The sequence below is a fragment of the Sturnira hondurensis genome, unplaced genomic scaffold, assembly GCF_014824575.4.
Source record: "Sturnira hondurensis isolate 20B ecotype Veracruz unplaced genomic scaffold, ASM1482457v3 Scaffold0008782, whole genome shotgun sequence".
Taxonomy (NCBI): domain Eukaryota; kingdom Metazoa; phylum Chordata; class Mammalia; order Chiroptera; family Phyllostomidae; genus Sturnira; species Sturnira hondurensis.
The window spans coordinates 420,513-444,579 of NW_028081413.1; the positions used below are offsets into that span (position 1 = coordinate 420,513).

Genomic DNA, 24,067 nt, shown 5'->3' on the forward strand with positions numbered 1-24,067 from the left:
TGCTGCCACCAGGTAGAAACAAGGTGCCGGGCTGGATAAAAGAAGGTGGAGGGCTGGATTAGGTCCACAGGCCTTGTGTTTGCCACCTGTGACCTATACCCTTTTAGAGCTAAGGAAATCGAGAGTGAGAAAGACAAAGTAACTGCCCCATGTTACAAAGCTAGTTAAGAGGCAGAACTGTGATTTAAATCAAAGTCTGTAAGTCACAGCACATGTTCTTTTTTTCTGAAAACATGTTTCTTTCCCAGGTTAATGTTTTGAAAGAAAGATGTCCTCCCAAGAATGTTCAGTAAGTATTTAAAAAAAAAAAAAAACCACTTGATTGAGACCTGGCTGGTGTGGCTCAGTTGGCTGGAGCATGGTTCCATAAACCAAAAGGTCATGGGTTCGATTCTTAGTTGGGGCCTAGGTTGCAGATTCGGTCCCCAGTTGGGGCACATATAAGAGGCATCTGATCAATATTTCTCTTTCACATTAATGTTTCTCTCTCTCCCCCCACTCCATTCCCTTCTCTCTAAAATCAATAAGCATGTTCTCAGTGAAGATAATAAAAAACTTGATTAATATTCTCTGCCAATATAAAGCTGTCTACAGCATAACTATGCTGTACTCTTCAAAAATACCAGTGTTCTGCAGGGCAGAGAAAGGCAGAGGATGGTTCAGATCAAAGGGGACTACAGAGACATGTGGCTGAATGCAACGATCCTGGCTAGACTAGGAGAGAAACTGTTATGAAAAAATTAATGGGCTAACAGGTAAAAATGAAATAAGACCATAAAGAATATGAAATATTATATAATAGTACCATATCAAAATGCTAAGTTTCTTGATTTTGATATGAGCATGTCCTTCTTATAGAAAATATACAATAAAATATGTGGCAAAATGTTAACAATTGGTAAATCTGGGTATCAAGTATGTGAAGGAGTATAAACTTAGTAAATCTGATCCCTGCCTTCAAGATGCTTATAATAGAAGAGATAAAACTCCTCCAACGTCTTCAAATAAAATGTTAATGTTCCCGTTTAACCAGGAGCCTTCAATAGTCTGTTTCTCTTGTGGTTTAATGTTTATACAGTGTTTAATTCAATAAACTCATCTTTTTTAATAAAAAATTTATTTTATTTATTTTTTATTGTTGTGGTACATTTATACAATGGAATACCATGCAGCAGAAGGAAAGAAGGAACTCCTGCCTTTTGTGATAGTATGGATGGAAGTGGAGGGTATCATGCTAAGTGAAGTAAGCCAGTTAATGAAAGACAAATACCACACTGATCTCATGTACAAGATGAATCTAAAGGACAAAATACACCAATAAATAAAATAGAACCAGCCCTGGCTGGTGTAGTTCAGTGGATTGAGCTCAGACCTGTGAACCAGAAGATTGCAGTTCAATTCCCAGTCAGGGCACATGCCTGGGTTGCAGGCCAGTTCCCAGCAGAGGACTCACAGGAAGCAACCATACATTGATATTCTCTCCCTCTCCTTCCCTTCCCCTCTAAAGATAAATAAAATCTTAAAAAAAAAAAAAAAAGAACCACAGGCACGGAAACATGAAACCAACTGAAAGTGACTGGAGCAGAGGCAGGAGGTAGATAATGGTAGAAAGAAGGGGAAGGGAGGGGACCTGACGAAGAACAAGTATGAACGACTCCATGGACTTGGACACAGTGAAGGAATGAACTGTGGATGTAGGGGCTGGGATGGGTGGAGAATGGCAAAGGGGGAAAAAATGGACAACTGTAATAAATAACAATAAAAATAAAGATAATTTTTAAAAAGCAAAAAAAGCCCTGGATGGTGTAGCTCAGTGGATTGAGCGCGGGCCTGCAAACCACACTATCGCAGTTCGATTCCCAGTCAGGGCACATGCCTGGGTTGCAGGCCAGTTCCCAGCAGGGGACTCTTGAGAGGCAACCATACATTGATGTTTCTCTCCTTCTCTCCTTCCCTTCCTCTCTAAAGATAAATAAATAAAATCTTTAAAAAAAAAGAAGAAAAAAGAAAAAACTCATCTCCACCACATCTGGTGGTGGCACAAGTAGAAATTGACCTCGGAGACTAAGGACAAAGCTCTGGATCAGCAACTCTGGATTTTAATCTTCCTTGATCACACAGGGTAATAATCTTTATAGCAATGAATAAACCAGAAGTCATTCCTAACATAAGCAGGTTCCTTAAGATGATAAAAGATACGTGAAATTACCAAGACCCTGATTATTTAATTCAACACATATGTACTAAACTCTTATTACATAATTCATTCTATACTACAGAGTCCACATTGTCACCAAAATGTTCTCCTGCTTGACAGAGGTTGAGAAAAAGTAACTGTATGAGAGGCTGGTGTAGCTCAGTGGATTGAGCGTGGGCCTGCGAACCAGAGGATCGCGGTTTGATTCTCAGTCAGGGCACATGCCTGGGTTGCAGGCCAGTTCCCAGCAGTGGACTCATGAGAAGCAACCATACATTGATATTTCTCTCCTCTCCTTCCTTTCCCCTCTAAAGATAAATAAATAAAATCTTTAAAAAAAAAAAGTTAAAGTAGAAGGCCCATGAAAGGCTGTAGCAGAGCAGAGAGACATTCTGGTTTGCAGAGTTTCAGAGTTGCCAGGTAAAGGCAGCAGCATTCAGGGTAATTAATTAAAGAAAACAAAGAATGGGCCAGCTGCCTACTGTTGCCAGTGCCCATCCTCACAATATAAGGCCATTCATCCCTGGTATAAAAATGGGAGCACTGCTATGGAAAGAAACTGACCCACCTGGGCAGAACTTCAACCAAGTGTGGGAGGTTAACCACCCAGGAACACTGTCCTTTTATTTGGAGTAGGGGGATGCAAATCTGTCCTCTTGCTCCCTGACCACATACCCTAAAGTGAAGCGTACCAACTCAATGGTGCTTCTCCGAGTACAGAAGGGAAAGACCTGTGGAGAAACCAACCACAAGCCAACCCATGTCAGTTTTCTACAGTAATCCAACCAGGCCTTTTCTTAAATATGAGTGGACTCACCAAAGTATTTTGGGAAAAATACCAAGGCTCCCCAGGTATTTTGGGAAAATTAATCGAGGGATAGAAATACTCAAAGACATAACAGAAGAAAACTTTTCAGTTAAAGGATATATGTTTACATTGAGAAGGGCCTCCTAAGGCTAAGCAATTAGTAACAGAAAACAACCCACAAAAAGGTACATCACTGTGAAATTTCAGAACATCAAGAGGAGATATTTAAATCTTTGAGAGAGGAAATGGGCCATCATAAACAAATCAACAAACAAGTGCTGGCGAGTTTGTGGAGAAAAGGGAACCCTGGTGCACCGTTGGTGAGAATGCAGACTGGTGCAGCCACTGTGGAAAACAGTTCGGAATTTCCTCAAAAAATAAAAAATGCAACTGCCTTTTGATCCAGTGATTCCACTGCTGGGAATATACCCCAAGAATCCTGAAACACCAATTCAAAAGAACCTATGCACCCCAATGTTAATAGCAGCATTATTTACAATAGCCAAGTGTTGGAAACGGCCTAGGTGCCCATCACTAAATGAATGGATCAAAAACCTATGGTACATTTACACAATAAAATACCATGCAGCAGGAAAAAAAGGAGCTCCTATCCTTCACAACAACATGGATGAACTAGAGAACATTATGCTAAGTGAAATAAGCCAGGTGGTAAAAGACAAGTAACATATGATCTCTTCTATAAGTGGAACCTAATGAACAAAACAAATGAGCAAAAAAGAACCAGAGACCAGAGACATGGAAATAAAGACCAAACTGACAGTGGGGGGGGGGGGGCATGGATAACGGGGGAAAGATGGGGAACATGTACAAAAGACCTAGGGACAAGGACAATGGGGTGGGGGTTGTCTTTGGGAGCAGGGGTTGGATGAGGCAGGGAAGAGCAACAGGGGGGAAAACTGGAGACAAATGTAACTGAACAACAATAAAAATAAATAAAATTTAAAAAATCAAATGAGAATTAGATTGGCATCATGTTTCTCATCTGTGAAACTCCATTCTGAAATGTTACCACTGTTTACAGAGCAAGTGCTTGTCCAGAATACTGAAATCATCTGTCCTCGATAAAATCAAACAAGAAAACGAACCTCAAAAAACATTTAGTGTTATGCAGAAAAACAGCTACCACTCAGGACACAGTCTCCTAACACTTACAGGTAACCATTAAGTGATATCAAACAATACAGCCAACCAGCAATTCCCAGTAATAACTTCGTTACAGAGTTTAGCTGGTCTGTACTGTCTATAGTCAACCTAACCTATAGAATTTAATATCCAGAAATATTTTTCATCAAGCTTTTGAGAAAAAGAATTATCTGACAAAGACCCAATATTAAAAATGTTCAAGGCAGGGGATCTTTTTAAAGTAAACTTTTACTGAAGTATAACATATACGTAGAAAAGAGGACAAGCCAGCATGATGAATTTTGCTGGTAAAGATGGTAACTGGTACCCAAATCAAGAAAATCATCAGTACCCAGATGTTCCCTTTGTCTCTACCTGTTCCCATCCCCAGTGGGTAATCATATTTTGACTTCCAAGACCACGGATTAGATCAGCACAGATTATACTTAAAGGTTCCCATTTTGATCTGCCCCACAACAGATCATTTCAGGATCCCTTACAGGACCCCACTGCCTTTTCAGAAAGACCCATTTCAATGGCAGTGGTATATTTCACCCAACATAACGGCATCTGAAGAAAGTAAGATTTGTGAGGTTACAGTATTGTATGAAACACCAACTTGAAGAGATAGTCCATGTAAAAGGGATTCTGCATAGAAATAACTAATCAATTTGGCAAACACTGTTTACAATACTCCCCTCTTGAAGATGCCCAATTCACTGGAGCATATTAAAGATGCTGGGAAATCCCATAATAAAGAAGCCAGTTTAGCCATGTTTATCACTAAGCTTTCACAAAGTTTAGTGGATAACTTTTGTCTGTCTTCTTTTCAACACAACACTTAGTTGGAAGACCAAGGAACTAGCATTCTATAAAACATACTTTGGGGCAAATCTCTGGGAGCACTTTGCACAAGTTCCATTTGTAACCAAAGCTGTGCACAGTTTCTGCTTCATGTTCCCACTGGGACCAATGATACAAAGGGATGCAGAATGCTTTGTGTGGTATGCCACAGCCTCTCACTCTGCAGAATTTGGCTTTAGACATCGAGCATCTTGGAAAAGGAAAGTGAAGAAAATGTAGAAGAGAAAATATTTCTCCTAAAAGTAGTTCCAGGAGGCAAAATACTGGAGGTTGTCTGTATTCGGCTGGGTACCCTGATAGGTTCCAGAAAGGTCTAGACAGGCCTTGAACCAAGTTTGGGAGTAGGAGACTGGAGACACTAAATTGCTCTGTATGGACAGAAGGATTTAGAGTGCACCAGGTAATCTTCAAGGCTGGAGGGAGGAGAACAGAAGACAGGGTTAGGGGAGAGGGGAAGACAATCTAATAAGATGGCCAGAGGCTGAGGTGGCCATTGTCAGGAGGCACAGCCAACGTGAACTCACTGATAGCTGGTGGGTCCAACAAGACAACTTACACAGATATTGTTTACTATGTAATACAATGAGGTCATTTCTTCTTGCACCCAAGGTGGCTTGGGGCTTCCCCCACATTTTAATGCATACCATGATGATTAAAGAATGGGTTTAAGACCTAGTATTTTATAAAGCCAGGTATAAAAAAATCAATTAGATCCAGGTAACCATGAAATCTAGAATTACCCCACCACTTCCTGGTACCTCTTCTCCCGCTAAGAATCTGTAGAAGCCAGCACTGAGAGCAGTGGTACTCAATAAATACCAATCAAATGAGTTAATTCACTGGCTTTCCAGTGTGAAACGGTGTTTTAAGGGTTGAGCAAGTGTTACCTAGATTTTAAGGAGTAGGTAACATTAGCTGACATCTGGAAAGTTTTCACCCTTTCTAAGGAGAAAGAATTCCTTTTACAAAAGCTTTTCCACTGTTCCCCAGCAAACAGTGAGTGATTAAAACACACACATTACAAATCACTCACTTTATATAAAGAAAAAAAGGAATCAGAACCAATTTGAATCTATATGGTTAAATCTAAATTTATGAGGAAGATGTAATCCCAAACTCAAGCAAATTACTCAAGTATTGGAGCTGAAGATTTGGAGTCTTGGAGGAGCCACAGAGATTTCTAATCTGGTTTATTTTTCAAGCCCAAATTTACATAGTCTCTTCAACAAATGTGCTGGGGCAGGCGGATCTCCACTTGCAAAAAAAAAGTTTGACTCTTACCTCACACAATATATATATGGTAATATGTAATATATATGTAATATATATAGCATATATATAAAACACATATTTTGTATATGTATATATATATATATAATACATAACTCAAAATGAATTAAAACTACAAAACTCTTAGAAGACAGCATAGAGGTAATGCTTCATGACCTTGCATATGGCAATGGTTTCTTAGATACGGCACCAGAAAAGCATACACACCAAAAGAAAAGTCAGATAAATTGGATTTTATCAAAATTAAAACTTCTGAAAAAAAATTAAAACTTCTGTGCTTCAAAGAATACTATAAAGAGTGAGAAGACAACCATTTTCTCCACAGAACTGGAGAAAATATCTGCAAGTCATATATCTGAAAAGGGTCTAATATCTAGAATATAAAAAGAACTCCCAAAACTCAACAACAAAAAGACAAACAAACCAATTAAACAACAGGTAAAAGACATGAATGGGCATTTTTCCAAAGAAGATATACAAATGACCAACCAGCACATGAAAAAATGCTCAACATGATTAGTCACTAGGGAAATAAAAATCAAAACCACAATGATATACCACTTGCACCCACTTAACATAGTTAGAATCAAAACAGAGATAATACGTTTTGGTGAGGATGTGGAGAGGTCTGAACCTTCCTACACTGCTGGTGGGGATGGAAAATGAAGCTGTACACCTGCTTGGGAAAATAGGTCGGTGGTTCCTCTGTTAAACATAAAATTACCACAGACTCAAATTCTACTCTTAGGTATGCGCCCAAAAGAATTAAAACACATGCCCACACAAAAAATGTTCACAGTAGCACAATTCATAATAGCCTAAAGGCATACACAACCCAACTGATGAATGAATAAATAAAATGTGGAATATACATACAACAGAATATTATTCAGCCATAACAAGGATTGAAGTACTGATACTTGTTATAATGTAAGAACCTTGAAAACATCATGTGAAATAAAACAGCCAGTCACAAAAGGCCACCTACTGTATGATTCCACTTACATAAAATGCCTAGAGAGAGAAAGTAAGTAGATTAGTGATTGTCAGAGGAAGGGAAACTAGACTGATTAATGGGTGAGGGTCTCCATCTGTGATGAAAATGTTCTAGAACTAGAGAGTGGTTATGGTTACACAACACTGTGAACACAATGCCACTGATCGTACACTTTAAAATGGTAAATGTTATATGTGTTTTGCCTTAATTTAACAAAGAATAAGAAAAAACATCTAGTGTGGTCTTTGCACATGGTAGGTTTTCCATATTTTAATGACTGTATAGCATGGTTTGGGTTAATCCCAGCTTCTAGCAACAGCAGATTTTGCCTTGAACAAAACACAGCTCTATGGATTTGCCAGCATCCTCCAGCTCTTCTGCCTCAGGATCTGCATAAGGGCTTAGCTGCTATATTCCTTCCCCCTTTATGCTACATCCCACGCACGTACCAGAAGCCTTTGGAAGAACTAAACTGCTTTCTGCCAGCCACCAGAAAGGCAGGCAGCTTCATTCTATACCAGTCAATCAAAGCTGAGGAATAACCGTAACAAAATTACTGGTTACGTTGGGAGGTGGTGGTAAGGAGGCATTTTTTCATTTACTTTCATAAGACAATTATGAATATGAAACGATACAGCACTAAGTTACTCTGAAATCATGTACTTACTCTAGACCAGTGGCACTTTTGACATTTAGGGCAGAACAATTCTTTGTTGTGGGAGGGTGTCCCGTGCACGGCAGGATACCTACCTGACAGCACTCCTGGCCTCTACCCACTAGACGAGAGCGGCATTCCTCGGTCAGGACGACTGAAAATGTCTGCAGACATTTTGCCACCCAGGAGCAAAACAGCTCCCCGTTGAGCACCACTGGTCTAGAGTAAAATACTGAACATCTTATCTAACACTAATACATATAAAGTGATGTACCCTAGTGTTATGGGTTGTGCTGGGAAATAGGAGGGAGGACAGAACAACCTGGCCCCGTCTTGGATTATGATGGGTCAACCGTCTAAAAGCTAATATTCTTGGGAAAGGGCTGTGAGAAAACTCAAGCAGAGAGAACTGAAATTCTCAAAAGTACATTCTTAGGATCAGAACAGTGGCCACCCAAACTAAGGGGAGCTGAAATACAGCAACAAGCACCTAGGGATAAAATGTAATAATCTGCTTATTTAACTCCCCTTCGGATCAAAGACAGTCAAAGAAAGACAAGTGAAGAAATGGTCCCTGCTCACTGCATGCGAGGTGCCTATCATGTCTGCCTTTGGGATAAAGGCAGCTAGCTGTTCAGACATGGACAGAAAAAAACGGAACTGCCTACCTGAGAGTCCCATTCTCTCCTTTGTCCAGGCTGGTGAACCGGCTGTAGAGGCGGGTGATCTGACTGTGGGAAACTAAAGAACACAAAATTAGTCCCAGGTGGAGAAGATGCCCTGCTCTCAAATTGAAGCCCTGTGGCCCTTTGGAAGCTGGCTGTCTTTCTGGCCCGAGCCCACCGTTAATTGCTTCAAAGTGAGCAAAACAGGAAAATGACTCAACTAACTCATCCCTAGAGTGACAAAGGAGAAAATTTAAAAGCTAAAGAATGAAGAGAATTAGAAAATAAACTAAATCAAGAACAACCAAAATTAACTCTCAGGAATGAAGTCTAGGCTTAATTAAGACTAGGTGTCACAGTAAATGTCAGGTAGTCAGGTAGTTAACAACACAAAGCCAATTTTCCTTTACACAGAAATTGTGAGAATTCCACCTTTCAGTCCCCTCACTTAGAGGCTATGAAAACGAGTGCTTTGTTTAAAAACGCATACTTATTCATCAGTTTCAGTTTTAGGTTGGCACTTCTAGGTAGGGAGCTTGTACTGAGTTTAAGACTGGGGCACTCAGGTTCTACTTTTAAAATCTTGTTTACTCCTGCACTAAGCATTAGTGGCTTTACTTTTTCCCTGGGTACTGACCTTTCCCTCAGTAACGGATCACCACGGCCTTGGATGGGCCTCTTTCCCGTGACTGCAAGAGATCCACTGAGCTCCCAGTAAAGGAACACGGGCTCCAGGAAAATAAACGAGGCAATTCGTAAAATTGTCATGTTCTTGTCACATGACATCTACAAAGAACCCATTTTGTTCCTCATTTTGGATTAATTCAGGCACAAGCTGACAATTAAAATGAGGTAATAACTGCATGATAAAACTTTGAAAAATGCAAAAAGGAATTTCTGAAAAACAATTTAGTCTCCTGACAGACTAGAGGTAGGAAGAAAAAAAAAGTTAACAAAGGAGAAAAGACAACAGCCAAAGAGGGTGTGGCAAATGTGGACTCTGTCCCAGGCTGTACCTCAGGCTGAAAGAGTTCTTTCTGATGGTTGTTGTCCCTCCCTCCCCTGCTCCTGAAACAAAAATGTACTTGCAGTTTAAGGAACAATAGGATGAAGTAAACAGGGGCACAGCAGGAAAAGCAGGAAGTGAGTGGCCCAAAGCTAGGCTGAAACCACACACCAGGTGCAGCTGTGGCTGCTTCAGCATCAGAGAGCAGGGAGCAGAGAAGGCGGCTCAATCATCCCCAGCCAGCGCAAAGCCTGCGCGGGTCCAGGCACTGACGCAGCACTGTGGACCTTTCTGCCTGCTGGGCAGGTGTAAAGAGTACACTCCGGGGAGGGGTGGGTTGATGGAATGATTCCATGCCCCGTGCCAGGCCTACTGGTGAGGAGTGTGTGAACAGGGCCTGGAGTGAACAAACGGAGTGCATAAGAGAACAGTGCTTGCCAAAGCAGCACATGGTAATAAGCACTCCAGGTTAGTTGTTATCGTGAGGTAAGGATTTACATCACAAGCCTGAAGGTACAGTTTCACGTCTGCACTGACTACTCTCCACCTTTCTCCTGACTCTCTGCCAGCCACAGCCACTTTCTTCAGGGACCTGATGAGTTTACCCCAGCACTGGCCTGGGGCCTCAAAGGTTCCCTCAAACTCAAATTCCTTTTAGTTTAACAAAATTAATTAGCTAACGAATTACTAACTTTCCCAAAAGATTTTTTTGAAAAAGCAAAATTTGTTCACAACTCAACAGCACTGTTTTCATTTTTTCATATACCATCTAATATCCATCATTTGTCTACATAGGTGTGATAGCTTATTTTTCATTTATTAATTCGCAAGTTTTCTATATTGTTCTGCAGACCTTTTTAATAGCTGCATAATATTTAGTCCACTGGATTGGTTTTTAGTAGACTAGTATATACTTCAGATTACTTTTTTAAAAAATATTTTATGTTTTATTTTTTTAGAGAGAGGGGAAGGGAAGGAGAAAGTGGGAGAGAAACATCAACGTGTGGTTGCCCCTCATGTGCTCCCTACTGGGGACCTGGCCTGCAACCCAGGCATGTGCCCTGACTGGGAATTGAACTGGTGACCCTCTGTTTCACAGGCCCACGCTCAATCCACTGAGCTACACCAGCCAGGCCAGATTACTTTTCTTTAACAAGGAAATCATTCAGATTGAAGTCTCTGCAGCAACTGAGTTCCCCAGTCTCTCTTGCCAAAGGCAAACACTATTGCCAGTTTTTTGTGAATCCTTCTAGAAATTCCACATGTATATAAATAATCATGCATACTGATTTATATGGTTTAAAAATTGGAAGGAACATTGTCATCTAGTCCAACCCCTTCAACTTATAAATGAACCATCGGCTACCTTTCTAATCTAGATCACCATCTGAAATTACTGGGCACTGAAACGTCTTATAGTATAATTTTAAAAATTCCCTTAGTAAATACTGGTATGGCACTTACTAGAATAAATGCCATACCATATTTCAGAATAAAAGACCAGTTTCTGGCTGCTTGAGTTCATAATTCACCAATATGTTAAAAGTATGTAAATAAGTAGCCAAACAACCATAAAACTGCTATCTTCTAGGACAAACTGGGCTATATGTCAACTTTTAACACAACTGAATGCAGTCACATCTCAATCCATTTCCTAAATTTCATAACTAATGTTACAATGATACTGCTAAAAAGAACTTTGATAACTGAAGGAGGAGGAGAAGAAAAAAGACAGAAGAGGAAAAAGAAAACAGAGGTGGGGGGGAGGGAAGGAGAGAGGAAGGAAGCAAGAAAGGAAGAAGGAAGGGAGGGAAAGTTTTCAAGCTTTAATTTTGGTGCTAAATCCACTGTGACCAAGAGTATAAAGCAACCTTCAAGGCATAGTTTCAGAGCAACTTCAAGAAGCAGAAAGGCACTGCAACTGCCACCAAAGAAGGCAGGACAAGTCTCCAGTAAAACATTCTTGCCAGAAAGCACTAGGCTAGCCGGCAGGGAGGGTGCCCCAAACCGGCACAAATCTTGGTAACTCAGAGAAAGTCTCAGGAGTTAACAGTTACTCTCAGAAGGCTGTGCACACAGACATGTCTTGAATGAAGCTGTATTTTTCTCCACTGATGGACAAATAATTATTTTATATTGCTGAAAGATTACTTAGAAGGCCCTGCTAATCTTTCTATCATCATTGCCTCCAGCTCAGAGGAGGAAGGCATTTCAGACAAGTACCAAACACTAAGGAGGAATAGCAGAGGGAAAAATACAAATGAAAAGGGAGGAACAAACAAACAAAAGTTATTTTGCCCTTTCTTTTATTTTAAATCTTCATGCAGGAAAACAGACTGATAACTTAGTTAAAGCATACAACTGCAACCAAAGGTAACTTTAGGTAAAAAACTGAGGTGTTAAACCCCGCACCCCTAATTATTCTCCCTGAACACTCCACACCCCAGCATTTCTCCTGACAAGAGAACTTCAAGAACTGACTTACTCTCATAGGGAATCTAAAAAATAAAAGACTTAAAAGACATAAAAAAAAACCCCACCTTTTTACAATTGGGGGAAATTTGAATATGGACCGAATGGTGGATAGTATAATAGAACTATTGTCAACTTTCTCAGGTGTGATAATAGAGTTGTAGTTATGTAGGAAAAATCCATATGCATGCAGAAGTATTTAGGGATGAAGAGTTCTGATATCTAACTTTCAACTGGTTCATTAAAAATATATATAATATGTAAAGTAAATATAGCATGTATATTAATATGTAAAGTAAATATAGCATAATGTTAACAACTGGTGAATTAAAATGGAAGGTGTATATAGACCATTATACTATTCCAACTTTTTTTTGTATTTGAAAATTTTCATCATAATAAGTTGGGGGGGCGAGTATAGAGATGTATAAATCGCTTAACCCCAAACCAACTACACTAAGTTATACTATGTGCATTTCTATTTCAGTTAAAGCCAGAAGATAAAAGGGTCTTCTGTAGTGACAGATACTTCAGGGACTACGGCATGGCAGGTGAGGGCCAGGAAGAGGCCCTGCATTGTTGGGAACTGCTTTGCCTGGTTTCAGGAATTGCAATTGTTTAAGGCTGAGTGTGTAACCTCCAGAATTCAAGCCACTGAGGAGACAAGGCTTGTCTCTGGCAGCTGATGCTGCCCCTGCTTCATCTCCCCTGCCCCTAAAGCATGATCGGAAGTCAGTGAGGGGTAAGACGCACCCCCCCGGGGGGGGGGGGCAACCTAAGCCAGACTTGATCACTTGGGAGGCCATCACGGAAGGACTCAGGGGTGCTGCGACAAAGAGGGAATGACAGACCCTCAACCCCCACCTGGCTACTATAACATAGCCCAGTCCCCAAGTCCTCTGAGGGAAGCGCTTCCTGGCTCTAATCCACTTAAGCCTGAATACCTGTGGTAGGGAAGACTGTGCAACCTTTGACCAGCTAGCGCAGGGCCCAGATAACCTGGCAAGATAAAGAATTCTTAACAAACCTGTGAGACCTGCTCCGCTAAGAATGCTTTTAGTTAAATGTTTTTATTTTCCCATAGTTTTATAGCCTTTTAGTTGATAAACCTTGATTTAAGGACAAGCCCTATGATTTTTTGTATACTATCGGCTGTTTACTGTCTATCTATGATTAATAAGCTTATACCTGAATGCCTTCACAAAAAAACTAATAAAAGCCTGTCTAGGCAAAAGGTATGTGGCACTCTCCCCTACAGAGAGTGTACTGACACTTTTCTCCACAGATTCGATAGGTCATGAAAATTTGTTTTGATCATCCATAACTATGCGGGCACTGCTAGTCAGTGCACACGTCACTGTGTTAGGAGGTAGTAGCAGCCACAGCCTGAAGTTGAACTTCCACTTATATTCTAGCCCAGGAAACTATTCTCAATTGCCGTTGCCAGCCTTGTGCTCTTCATTGCAACTGTCCAGAAGTCCATACTGGTTCTATCATCACTACACCCGTGAAACATACACAAACCTCACCAGGAAGTAAAATTTACTTCCTCCCATCCAAGTACTAACCAGGTCTGACCCTGCTTAGCTTCCGAGATCAGACGAGATGGGGTGCTTTCAGGGTGGTATGGCCGTAGACTAAAATTTACTTCCTAAACCAATTTAACATCCTCCCCAAACCAAATGACACACACAAGAAGCTGCAGACTAAAAATAAATGAATCTGTATTCATTACCAATCGGTTGGCATAAATTAATTTTCACAGATTAAGTGGCTATTTTTTCTTGTGGATGTATATATTCTGATATTTATTCAGGCATTGTATTAATGTTTTACTTCTTATTTACACAATCTGCCTCAAGTGATTGTGGAACTCAATTTTTTTTCCTTACTTGAATCTATTCTTTATTTTTCAATTACAGTTGATGTTCAATATTATTTTGTATTGGTTTCAGGTGTACAGCATAATGGTTAGGCAATCATATACTTTACAAAGTGTTCCCCCCAATATTTCAAGTACCCATCTGGCACTGTACCTAGTTATTACAATATTATTGATTATATTCCCTATGCTGTACTTTATATCCCTATGACTATTTCATAGTTACGAGCAATTTGTAGTTCTTAGTCCCTTCATCCCTTTAAAAAATATTTTATTTCTTTATTTTTAGAGAAAGGGGAAGGGATGGAGAAAGAGAGGGAGAGAAACATCAATGTGTGTTTGCCTTTCACATGGCCACCACTGGGGACCTGGCCCGCAACCCAGGCATATGACCTGACTAGGAATCAAACCAGCGACCCTTCACAGCCCGCACTCAATCCACTGAAGTACCCCAGCCCGGGCACCCCTTTGCCTTTTTCACCCAGCCTCCTAACCCCCTTCCCTCTGGCAACCATCAGTCTATTTCCTTCATCTGAGTCTGTTTCTATTTATTTTGCTCTTTAAAAAAAATAAACACCCATCACTGTTTAAAAAAGATTTCATTTATTTTTAGAGAGAAAGGAAAGGAGGAACAAAGAGAGGGAGAGAAACATCAGTGTGTGGTTGCCTCTCACGTGGCCCCTACTGGGGACCTGGCCCACAACCCAGGCATGTGCCTTGACTGGGAATCAAACTGGCAACCCTATGGTCCACAGGCCTGTACTCAATCCACTGAGCTACACCAGCCAGGGCTATTTTGCTCTTTAGATTCCACATATAAGTGAAACCATATGGTATTTGTCTTTCTCTGTCTTATTTCACTTAGCATAATACCCTCTAGGTTCATTCATGCTTCCCCAAATGTTAAGATTTTTCTTATTTATGTCCAAGTAATATTCCATTGTGTATATGTATACACACACACACACACCATTTTTTTATACACTTATCTATTCCTGGGCACTTGGGTTGCTTCCATATCTTGGTTATTTTAAATAATGCTGCAATGAACATAGGACTGCATATATTTGAAATGGCTTTTTAAAAAGTGTTCTTAATTTATTGATTTTAGAGAGAGAGAGGAAAGAATAATGGGAGGTAGAGACAAATACTGATTTGTTGATCCACTTATGCATTCATTGGTTGATTCTTGTATGGGAAATGACTCAACTCATTACTAGAGTGTCAAAGGAAAAAAATTAAAAGCTAAAGAATGAAAGGAAATAGATAATAAACTAAATCAAGAATACCAAAATTAACTCTCAGGAATGAAGAGTTAACTAACTCCAGGCTTAATTAAGATTAGGTGTTACTAGTAATTCTTACCTACAATTACTTTCCTAGAATCACTTAGATTAAATTTCAAATGAATTCTGATCAATTTAGACTTAGAAAAAATTGTTTACATTTATTGATTGCAATTTAACGTCAATTTTCCTCAATTATGCTACATTTCCTTACAGGCAAAGGGTACAGTGAAATGTCTTATATTTGAGTTTAACTTGAAGTGTTTCTGATTGATAGTTTCCCAAACTGAGAAGCGGATAAAACCAGGACAAATTCCATCTCTCTCCCCAACCCTGTTATTTTTATTCTTCTAAGCCTTTGATATCATGCTAAAACTACTGCTTTAAAAATTAACTCTGCAATAATATTCTAATAAAAATGTATGTTGTCAGGTGGATACTACGCTTATTGGGGTTATCACTTCGTAAGTTATGTAACTATCTCATCACTACATTGTACGCCTGGAGCTAATATATTGTATGTCAACTGTAATTGAAAACTTTTAAACTTACTTAAAAAAATAAAATAAAATAAATTCTGCTGATGGACATTAACTAGATAATTTGATGACTCAACTCCCAGGGAGGAGGAATAACTGTGTAGCAGGCTGCGGGTAATGCTCTTGGAAGCCACCAAAATGCCCTAATTTATCCAAATGTAACCTGTTCATGCATGAGTCAAAGCTCAGTGTCTGTCCTCCACAAGGCCAGCCCACATAGCTTCCCTGAGTTCTGCACATGGGTGTCACACAATTTCAGTAACCTTATGTCCTGATGCTAATCCTAACTCTTGTGGGTTTATCTCCACCACCTAGTCGTGGGCATCTTTCATCACCATTTGCTTGGAGTACCTAGCATAGTACTGAATACAGACACTGCAGAAATTTAGTAAGTACTTGTTTCTTTAGGCTTTCTGGCTCAGTACGTACATTTGCACTGATTGTGGTTAAGACTCTCCATGAGGCTTGACTCACTTTTTGGTAACGAGGAAAACAGCTCTTTCCTGGAGTACTTAGTTCTGTGTTTCCACAAGCCATACAGTAAAATAACCCAGAGTCTATAGCACCCAGGCCCTTTTCATTTGGTCAAATGTAAATATGTCAGAATGGGATTACTGCTCCCTTTATCTTGAGGCAAAAAACAGCCTTTTCCCATCCTCACACTTTACAATTCCTCACTAATGTGACTCTTTATTTTAAGCACAAATATTTTACCTCTGGTGTCACCTTAGACCTAACACAGTTCATGTATTTTCAAGAAAGGCCAGGGATCGTGGCCATAAAATGTAATAAAACGCTTGACCAGAAAGCCAAGTAGCCAAACAAATACTGCACATTATAAACAGCTAACTACTTTCTGTCATTATCCAAAACCATGAAAAGGACAGCAATGGTAGTTTTCATGGAGAAGACTAACATCATTGTTAGTCTTCATGGAGAAACATAAAGGCCATAGGTTAGGGGATGCTGAAAGCAGTAATCCACTCTGACAAGAACTAAGGCTAAATAACAGCCCTTCCAACTTTAAGGTTCTAGAAAGTTTAATTTGTCAGAAGGTACTAGACAGAATTTAATTGATCTCAGGTCACAACGCCTGTGTAATTCTCTCAGTATACCCCAATATTACCTGCATATAGGCCACTGAGTTACTTACTGGTCACCTCATTATCGAAGACAGGTATCATGAAGAGACAAATCTCAGATGCTTACATAACTCGTGTAGAATACAAGAGTCACAATGGATTATTGAGAATAGAAAGTATCATATGCATTATTAAGGGCTATACCAACGTGGGTGATGGTGTTTTAGAGATTTGAATTCCCAAAGCCCTGTTACTTCTTTGCTCAGGTTAATGAAAAAGAGACTGGATTATTAAGAAAACCAGTTCCTAGTATAAATTCACTCTGAGGTTTTTGGAGCATATCCAATTTCCATGGTGACTGCATAAAGTACAAGAGCACAGTAGAAATCAACATAGCTGAAATCGGGAGAGCAAGCATCCTGAGTAAGTAAAATCCAGCGGTCACAGTAAGTATCCTGCTTTTTCTCCACAAGTTCAGAAGTCTTATACTGTCAGATCCCTGATTCTTTCAAGGTCTCAGGTCACCGAGTCACGTCTTTCAAACTTCTACTATACGCCTGACTTTCTGCGGGTGTTTTTTTTTTTCCAGCTGTGGCAAGATTTTGTTTGTGATTTCCCACAGATGTCAGCGGTTTTAGGTCCTTGCCCAGAAAGCAATTTTGTTTTCTACAGGGTCCATCTAGAATTCCTGAATTTCAGGTTGCTGAGAAGGAAGATAAAGGGGGTCGGGGGCTTTCCTTAGCTTGGAGAGGAGAAATGAGCAGTGTCTGTGCCCTACAAGAAATCTACACGCCTGCCTTGGAGGCAAAGGACAGCCCCCGCAAGAGCCAGATCACCGCTCCGGGTAGACGTAGCTGGAAGAACAGGTTCTCCAGCTCTCAGCCCCGAGGTTCCAGTGCTAGAGGCTGACCAGTACCCTCGCCACCTCCAGGTACCCCAGCTCCAGATCTCAGAGGCAGCAGCCCTCGGTGCTGAAGCCTGCCGGAGGCGCGTAGTCGCGTTCCCACCCGCTACCCGAACTCACAGCCAGTTTCCTTCTTGATCTCTTCAAGCTCTTCGTCCCGCAGTAACGTGGAGGCCCGAGACCCCATCACCGAGTCGGGAGCTCCTCCGGGAGCAGGCGCGCCAGAAGAGACTGCTGCAGTCGGAGGGAAAGAGAGGAAAGAGGAAGGACAGGGGTCAAGAAGGCAGAGGGTAGCGTACCCACCGCCGACCGGGGACGGTACCCAAGGGTGGTGCGCGGCCGGGGGCGGCCCCGAGGGTGGCCAATCAGGAGCGAGGCTGAGCCCGGCGCCGGAGACGACGTCGGCGATCCTAGCTCCGGCTTCGAAATGAATCACCAGAGCGCCCTGCCGGCTTGCCTAACCGATAAGTCCCGCCCCCGGAACTGTGATGCACGTGTCCTTAAAAGGGCAATGCCACTCTGGCTCTAGCGACCGCAATTAAAGGGGCAATGCCATTGATTCGCTTTACAACAAGCTAACTTGCGACAGGCAGCCCGTAACCAAGCAGTGTCTCACAGAACTATAACGTAGAAATCCCACCCTATGGATAGCAGTCGGCGCAGAAAAACAATAAAAATAGACAGACAAAACGTCTCTTGGGCGAACTCTAGGGTGTGTCTCCTGGGAACCGCAAGCTGGGAGTTGCATTTCTTTATTTTTCTGAGAAGCCCTCTCTCCCTCCTGGCCGCTGGGGGCACTGGGGAATCTGTCTCGGGGCCGCGCTCTGATTGGCTCTTCAGGAAACAGCTGGACCTCTTGTTGGGCGCGTCCGTTGAGTTGAGCGGGTTCCCTGAGCTCCCTATATTTCCCTTGTCCTTAGATAACCGCCGCCTTGGGCTTGGAACTCGCCCAGAGTTCTTCTTCAACAGCAGTCCAGTTTTAAAGTTGTAAAGACTGAAGCTGGAAGAACTCACCGTTTGGCGAAAACTGGGTCAGGATTTCCCAAACTTCCTTCGGACAAAAACCCAAACAACAGAGAAGAGTGAATTCCTAGCGTATGGTTCGCCTTTTATTCTATTATTTTGCCTTAAAAATGAGGAATTTTGCATTTTGTTCCTATGACACATTTTAATTTTCTTGAAGAAACCCAACCTGTTATATTAGTACACCCTCTCAGGTGAACTACCCGTAGGTCTTTTCCTGTGGCTTCAATGCCCTTTAAGAACCCCCTCACACACACCCCTCAAGTGTTTTTTTTCTTTTTAAATTTTATTTTGACACACACACACACACACACACACACACACATCGGTTTGCTCTTCCACTTATTTATGCATTCATTGGTTGATTCTTGTATGTGCTGGGACCTGGGGTCAAGCCCCACAGCCTTCACCACCTTGGCCTAACTGAGCTGCTGGGCCAGGCCCTGAGATGTTTTGTACAGATTAGGTTTGAGATATGATTAGAACCAGATTCTGATCGCTATCACTTAATACCTACACACTGGGGGGCTCTTAGCAAGCTGCCCAATTTAACTTGGGTTATTAGTTTTAACCTTCACCTAAGGCTTTGATGGCTTAGCATGAGACCGAGGTTCTAGACTCACTAAGTTGTTTTCATTACTGATTTGCTCTTGAGGGACCTAGGGATGTCTGCTTCCATGTCCAGAGTGTGACGGTTTTGATATGCCTGTCTAGAAGCCACAGGAGTTTCTTTTTAATCTTGCGTGAATGGGTATGATAGAAAAGTCTTGATGTCAGCCACCTGAATGTTCCTGTTGTGAGTCTGTCTGGAAGCCCATCTCTAGATCCTGACCCTAGTTTTTCCTTCCTAATCTTGAATCTTCCATTTGCAGGTGTCCTCAGTCAAAGCTTTCTTTGCTTTGTGTTAATATTTGTTTCTTTTTTTCTGACTTTAGCATTTCTTAAGTTTCCTGACTGTCCAAGCATTTCTTATTTAAATAAACAAACTTTTATTTCTTATCTTTTAAAAATATAAGTGAATTTTTGGTCTGTTTTTTTCCAGTTTTATGTCCTGTTGTTTCTGCGAAAATTCCCCTTTTGCCTGTTGGATTGACTTTAAAAAAGAAAAGTGATTTTCTCAGACGCTTTGGTGACAATATTCTTTGGATGCTTAACACTTGGCCTTGCCCTAGACTACACATTCCCTCCCCTAGATTCCTGGTTTTAGTTCAGGTTCCATTACCTTCTAAATGTGCGACTTTGGGCAGGTGTCTTAAATCTTTAAGCCTCAGCTTCTGCAGGTGTAAGTTAGGTAGTGGTTGTTGTAGGCAACAAATAACATTTGTGAAAGCACTCTCCCAGGAGTGTCCAGCCTGGGGCTATGGGCCATTTGCAGCCCAGGATGGCTATGAATGTGGCCCAACACAAAATCATAAATTCACTTAAAACATTATGAGGTTTTTTTGTTTGTGTGATTACATGTTGCAATGTATTTAATTTGTGGCCCAAGACAGCTCTTCTTCTTTCAGTGTAGCCTTGAGAGACCGCAAGTTTGGACACCCCTGCTAGACCTTAAAATATAAAAATAGAGGTTTATGTATCTAGCCTAATTACTCCGTATCTTCTTACCTTCTTCCTAGTTGAATTATGCCTTCATTATTCCATCAATTTTTCATTTTAAAGTAAATTGCAAATTCAGAGGTTGACTATTTGTTGTGTGGCAAAGGCAAGCAGCTTTTAAATTTAAACAGCCATAGAGGAAAACTTATCTGAGGTTCTATATGCAAGAACATCCAAATAACAGGATTCTAAAAGATACTTTAAAAAGATTCATCTTCTAATATACAGTGTTCCACTAAAAATATGAGTGTCTATTATGAATGATACTTATGTCTATAAGATAAAGGTTTTTTTGTACATTTCTGCATTAGCATTCTTTAAAATAAGTACGCATCATTTTCACAAAACAGTTGGATTTACAAAACTTGTGTATGGCATGTGGCAGTTTAATCTGTTAGGTGATGACTTGTTGGTGACACTACGGCAGCCCAGTGCCTGAGCTGTGGCCAGGGTGGGATGGAATGGCCCTGGCAGTGACGTGGCAGCTGGAATGGTAGGGGATAAATTGTGAGAGTTCTAAGTCACTTATGATTTGGTTGGTAAAAATGTCAAACCCTGGAAATGTTACTAATCTAGAAGGGGCTAGATCCCAAAGAGGGTAGGTAGATCACAGACATTTCGGGGAAGACAGCTTATTGCAGCATGTGTCACAATGTTGTTAGTATCAATTTTTGTTCATTTGTTCTTTTCATGTTTTGGGTTGGTATTAAGAAGATATAAGTGTGTGCCATTTAAAAGCCTCTAAGTGTGCTTATTTATTTAGCAAAGGAAGGAAAGGTGGTATTACTGCATTTTGTAGACAAAGAAGCCAAGCCTACCTTGCCTTAAGTCCTATGGTTTTCCATTTCCCACGTAAATATTAGAGTTGGTGCTTAAAGAGATCTTTTTCTCATTATCATTCTAAAAAGTTGAACAAAACTGAATTACTCTCATAGTTTTAATTTTCTTGTCCCTTCCAGGTATGGGGAAAGAGGGAAAAAAACCCACTCTCCCCAAAATACTTTTAAAATAGTAGATCTCTTTTATTTTCAAATGCTTAGATACTCAAAGAAGATTATGTGAAGACTGCTTTTGGAATCAAAAGGCATGGATCTCAGCAGTGACTACCATTTCCTCAATCAGATTTTGTGGAGAAGGGTGAAGCTCACATTAGTCTGTGGCGTCTTTGAGGGAGTGCTCCAGCATGTGGACCCTAACAAGATTGTTGTCCTGAAGAAAGGTCTCTCGTTATTTCTCATACTCTTATGCCATTAAATAGAGATTAATAACTGGGTTCGAATGATGACTGTGGGCTCCACAGGGATCGTTAGTAGGCGTTATTCCTATTTTAGGCAAGGGGTAAGAGGAAGATTAGAATGCTATTTTCCCTAGCAGAGCAACATAGGTGCCTATGCCAATTTGTCTCCATTTCTATTCTTTTATTGACATGATAGTGGACAATTTCAATATAGAGAGTTTTTTAATTGGGTAGTTCTTTTCATTTTTCTCCATATGCTTCTTGAAATTATAAATAACTTCTCTATTAGTTAGAATTGCTTTTGTCTTCAACAGACAAATTCATAAAGACATTTATCTTATGCAAAAAGAAGTCCATAGGTAGGTAGGCTGCTTAGGAATAGTGCAGATGCCGGGAGGGATCTGATGACTTGTGCTCCTGCTCTGCCTCCTCAGTGATTGTCTATTGGGTTGGCCAAAAAGTCCATTTAGTGTTTTTTGTAAAAAAAAAAAATGCACTTTCATTTTCACCAATAACTTTCTTGATTTGGATATTTTGAGTATGTCAGCTATCTCCTGCTATTGGCTTTTAGTGGGTAGAGGCCAGGGGTGCTGCTAAACATCTTCTAATGCATAAGACAGCCCCACAGCAAAGAATTATTTGGCCAAAATGTCAATAGTACCAAGAAACTTCACAAACCATTTTTGATATATTCCATCAGTCACAGCACCTTCTCCATACACTGCACAAATCTTTTTTTTACATTTCTATTGTGTTTTTACCTTTCTTGAAATAAAGCAAAATATGCCAAATATGTTGCATATCTTCTTCCATCTTCAATATTAAAATGGCTGCACAAGCCCTGGCTGGTGTAGCTCAGTGGATTGAGCTCGGGCCTGCGAACCACACGATCGCGGTTCGATTCCCAGTCAGGGCACATGCCTGGGTTGCAGGCCAGTTCCCAGCAGGGAACTCATGAGAGGCAACCATACATTGATATTTCTCTCCTTCTCTCCTTCCCTTCCTCTCTAAAGATAAATAAAATCTTTAAAAAAAAGGGTACAAACTTCTTTTAAAAAAGATGGCTGCACAAAACCCCACCAATTTTGGTAAGGTTTTTTTTTTTTAAGTGCATGCTAATATGACAACTGTCACAATACAATCTAACAAAATTGTTTCAAGTGAAGTTAAAACTACTAAGCACTACTACAGCCATCATACAGAAAAAACTAAATGAACTATTTGGCCAACCCAATATTATTCTCACGGTAATAAAATAACCTATACCTACCAGCTTCCCAGTTTCATTTCTGGTTTATTACTAAGGATATAACTCAGGAACAGCCAAATGGGAGAGATGCATAGGGCAAGGTATGTGGGAAGAGACTCGAAGTTTTCATGCCCTCTCTGGGTGTGCCACTCTCCTGGGTCCTCCGTGTGTTCACCTTGAAGCTACAATATGTAGATTTTTATTCAGCTAGATTATTGACTTGCTAGCGTAGTTGTTTTCCTGGCGTGGTAAGTTTCAAGTTCACTATTAAAATGTGCATAAAGGGCATTTGAGAGATTAGTGTTATTTTTAAGCCATATTATGACTTTTGTGGGCTAGGATTAATTCCCTTGGTAACTATTTATTGATAGTTTTATATCCCAGGACTGTGTTAGGTAGTAGGGATATAGATAAGAGTAACACTTCCCATGTCTCTGCCCTGGCTGGTGTGGTTCAGTGTACTGAGTGCTGACCTGAAAACCAAAGGGTCGCTGGTTCAATTGCCAGTCAGGGCACATGCCTGGGTTGTGGGCCAGGTCCCCAACAAGGCCTGGGTTGAAGGCATGAGAGGCAACCGCACATTGATGGTACTCTCTCTTTCTCCCCCTCTTCCTCTCTCTTAAGTGTGTAAAATCTTTAAAAAGAAAAAAAAATAGCACTCTCCCCGTACTTAAAAAACTTAGCCTAGTAACGAGACATAAGCAAGTGTTAACTCAGTACTACAGTGGGATATCCTCTCTGATAAAGGGACGCACCAGATGTATGGAAACACAAAGGTTCAGCTGCAGGTAATTTAGATCTGAGAGTGGTAGGGTTAGTACAGTGGGGAAGGCTTCCCTAAAGGAGGAATTGACGGCAGAACTTTATTCAGGTGAGTAGGAATTAACTGGATGGGAAGAAAGGGGAAGGCTGTTTTAAGTGAGTGGTTCTCAAACTTTGTGCCTCAGAATGACCTGGAAGATTTGTTTTTTAAGGTCTAGGATCAAAAATTTACATTTCTGACAAGTTTATAGGTATTGTTGATGCTGTGCTGGGGAGCACTTTGAGAGAACTATTGTTTTAAGCAGAAGTAGCAGCATGTACAAAAATATAGAGACATGGAAATTTACTTCATTTAGAAAACCTAAGGAAATTTTAGTGTTGAAGATGTGAGAAATAAGGCTGGAGAA

At 40.6% G+C, this 24,067-nt stretch overlaps 2 protein-coding genes across 2 annotated transcripts in view; one reads left to right on the top strand and one right to left on the bottom strand.

Annotated features, from left to right (window-relative positions):
• CHP1 (calcineurin like EF-hand protein 1) overlaps positions 1-18,220 on the bottom strand; it is a 46,428-nt gene extending 28,208 nt beyond the window's left edge. Inside the window, exons 1-2 of the mRNA XM_037056038.1 lie at positions 17,911-18,220; positions 8,623-8,695 (exon numbers count right to left, since the gene is read on the bottom strand). Of these exons, the coding sequence (XP_036911933.1) occupies positions 8,623-8,695; positions 17,911-17,977 (140 nt within the window). The 5' untranslated portion in view covers positions 17,978-18,220. The remainder of the gene's footprint in view (positions 1-8,622; positions 8,696-17,910) is intronic.
• Positions 18,221-18,666: 446 nt separating this feature from the next.
• The window catches only part of EXD1 (exonuclease 3'-5' domain containing 1), a 40,700-nt gene continuing 35,299 nt past the window's right edge, over positions 18,667-24,067 (top strand). Inside the window, exons 1-2 of the mRNA XM_037056039.1 lie at positions 18,667-18,885; positions 21,453-21,631. Coding sequence (XP_036911934.1) covers positions 21,499-21,631 — 133 coding nt within the window. The 5' untranslated portion in view covers positions 18,667-18,885; positions 21,453-21,498. The remainder of the gene's footprint in view (positions 18,886-21,452; positions 21,632-24,067) is intronic.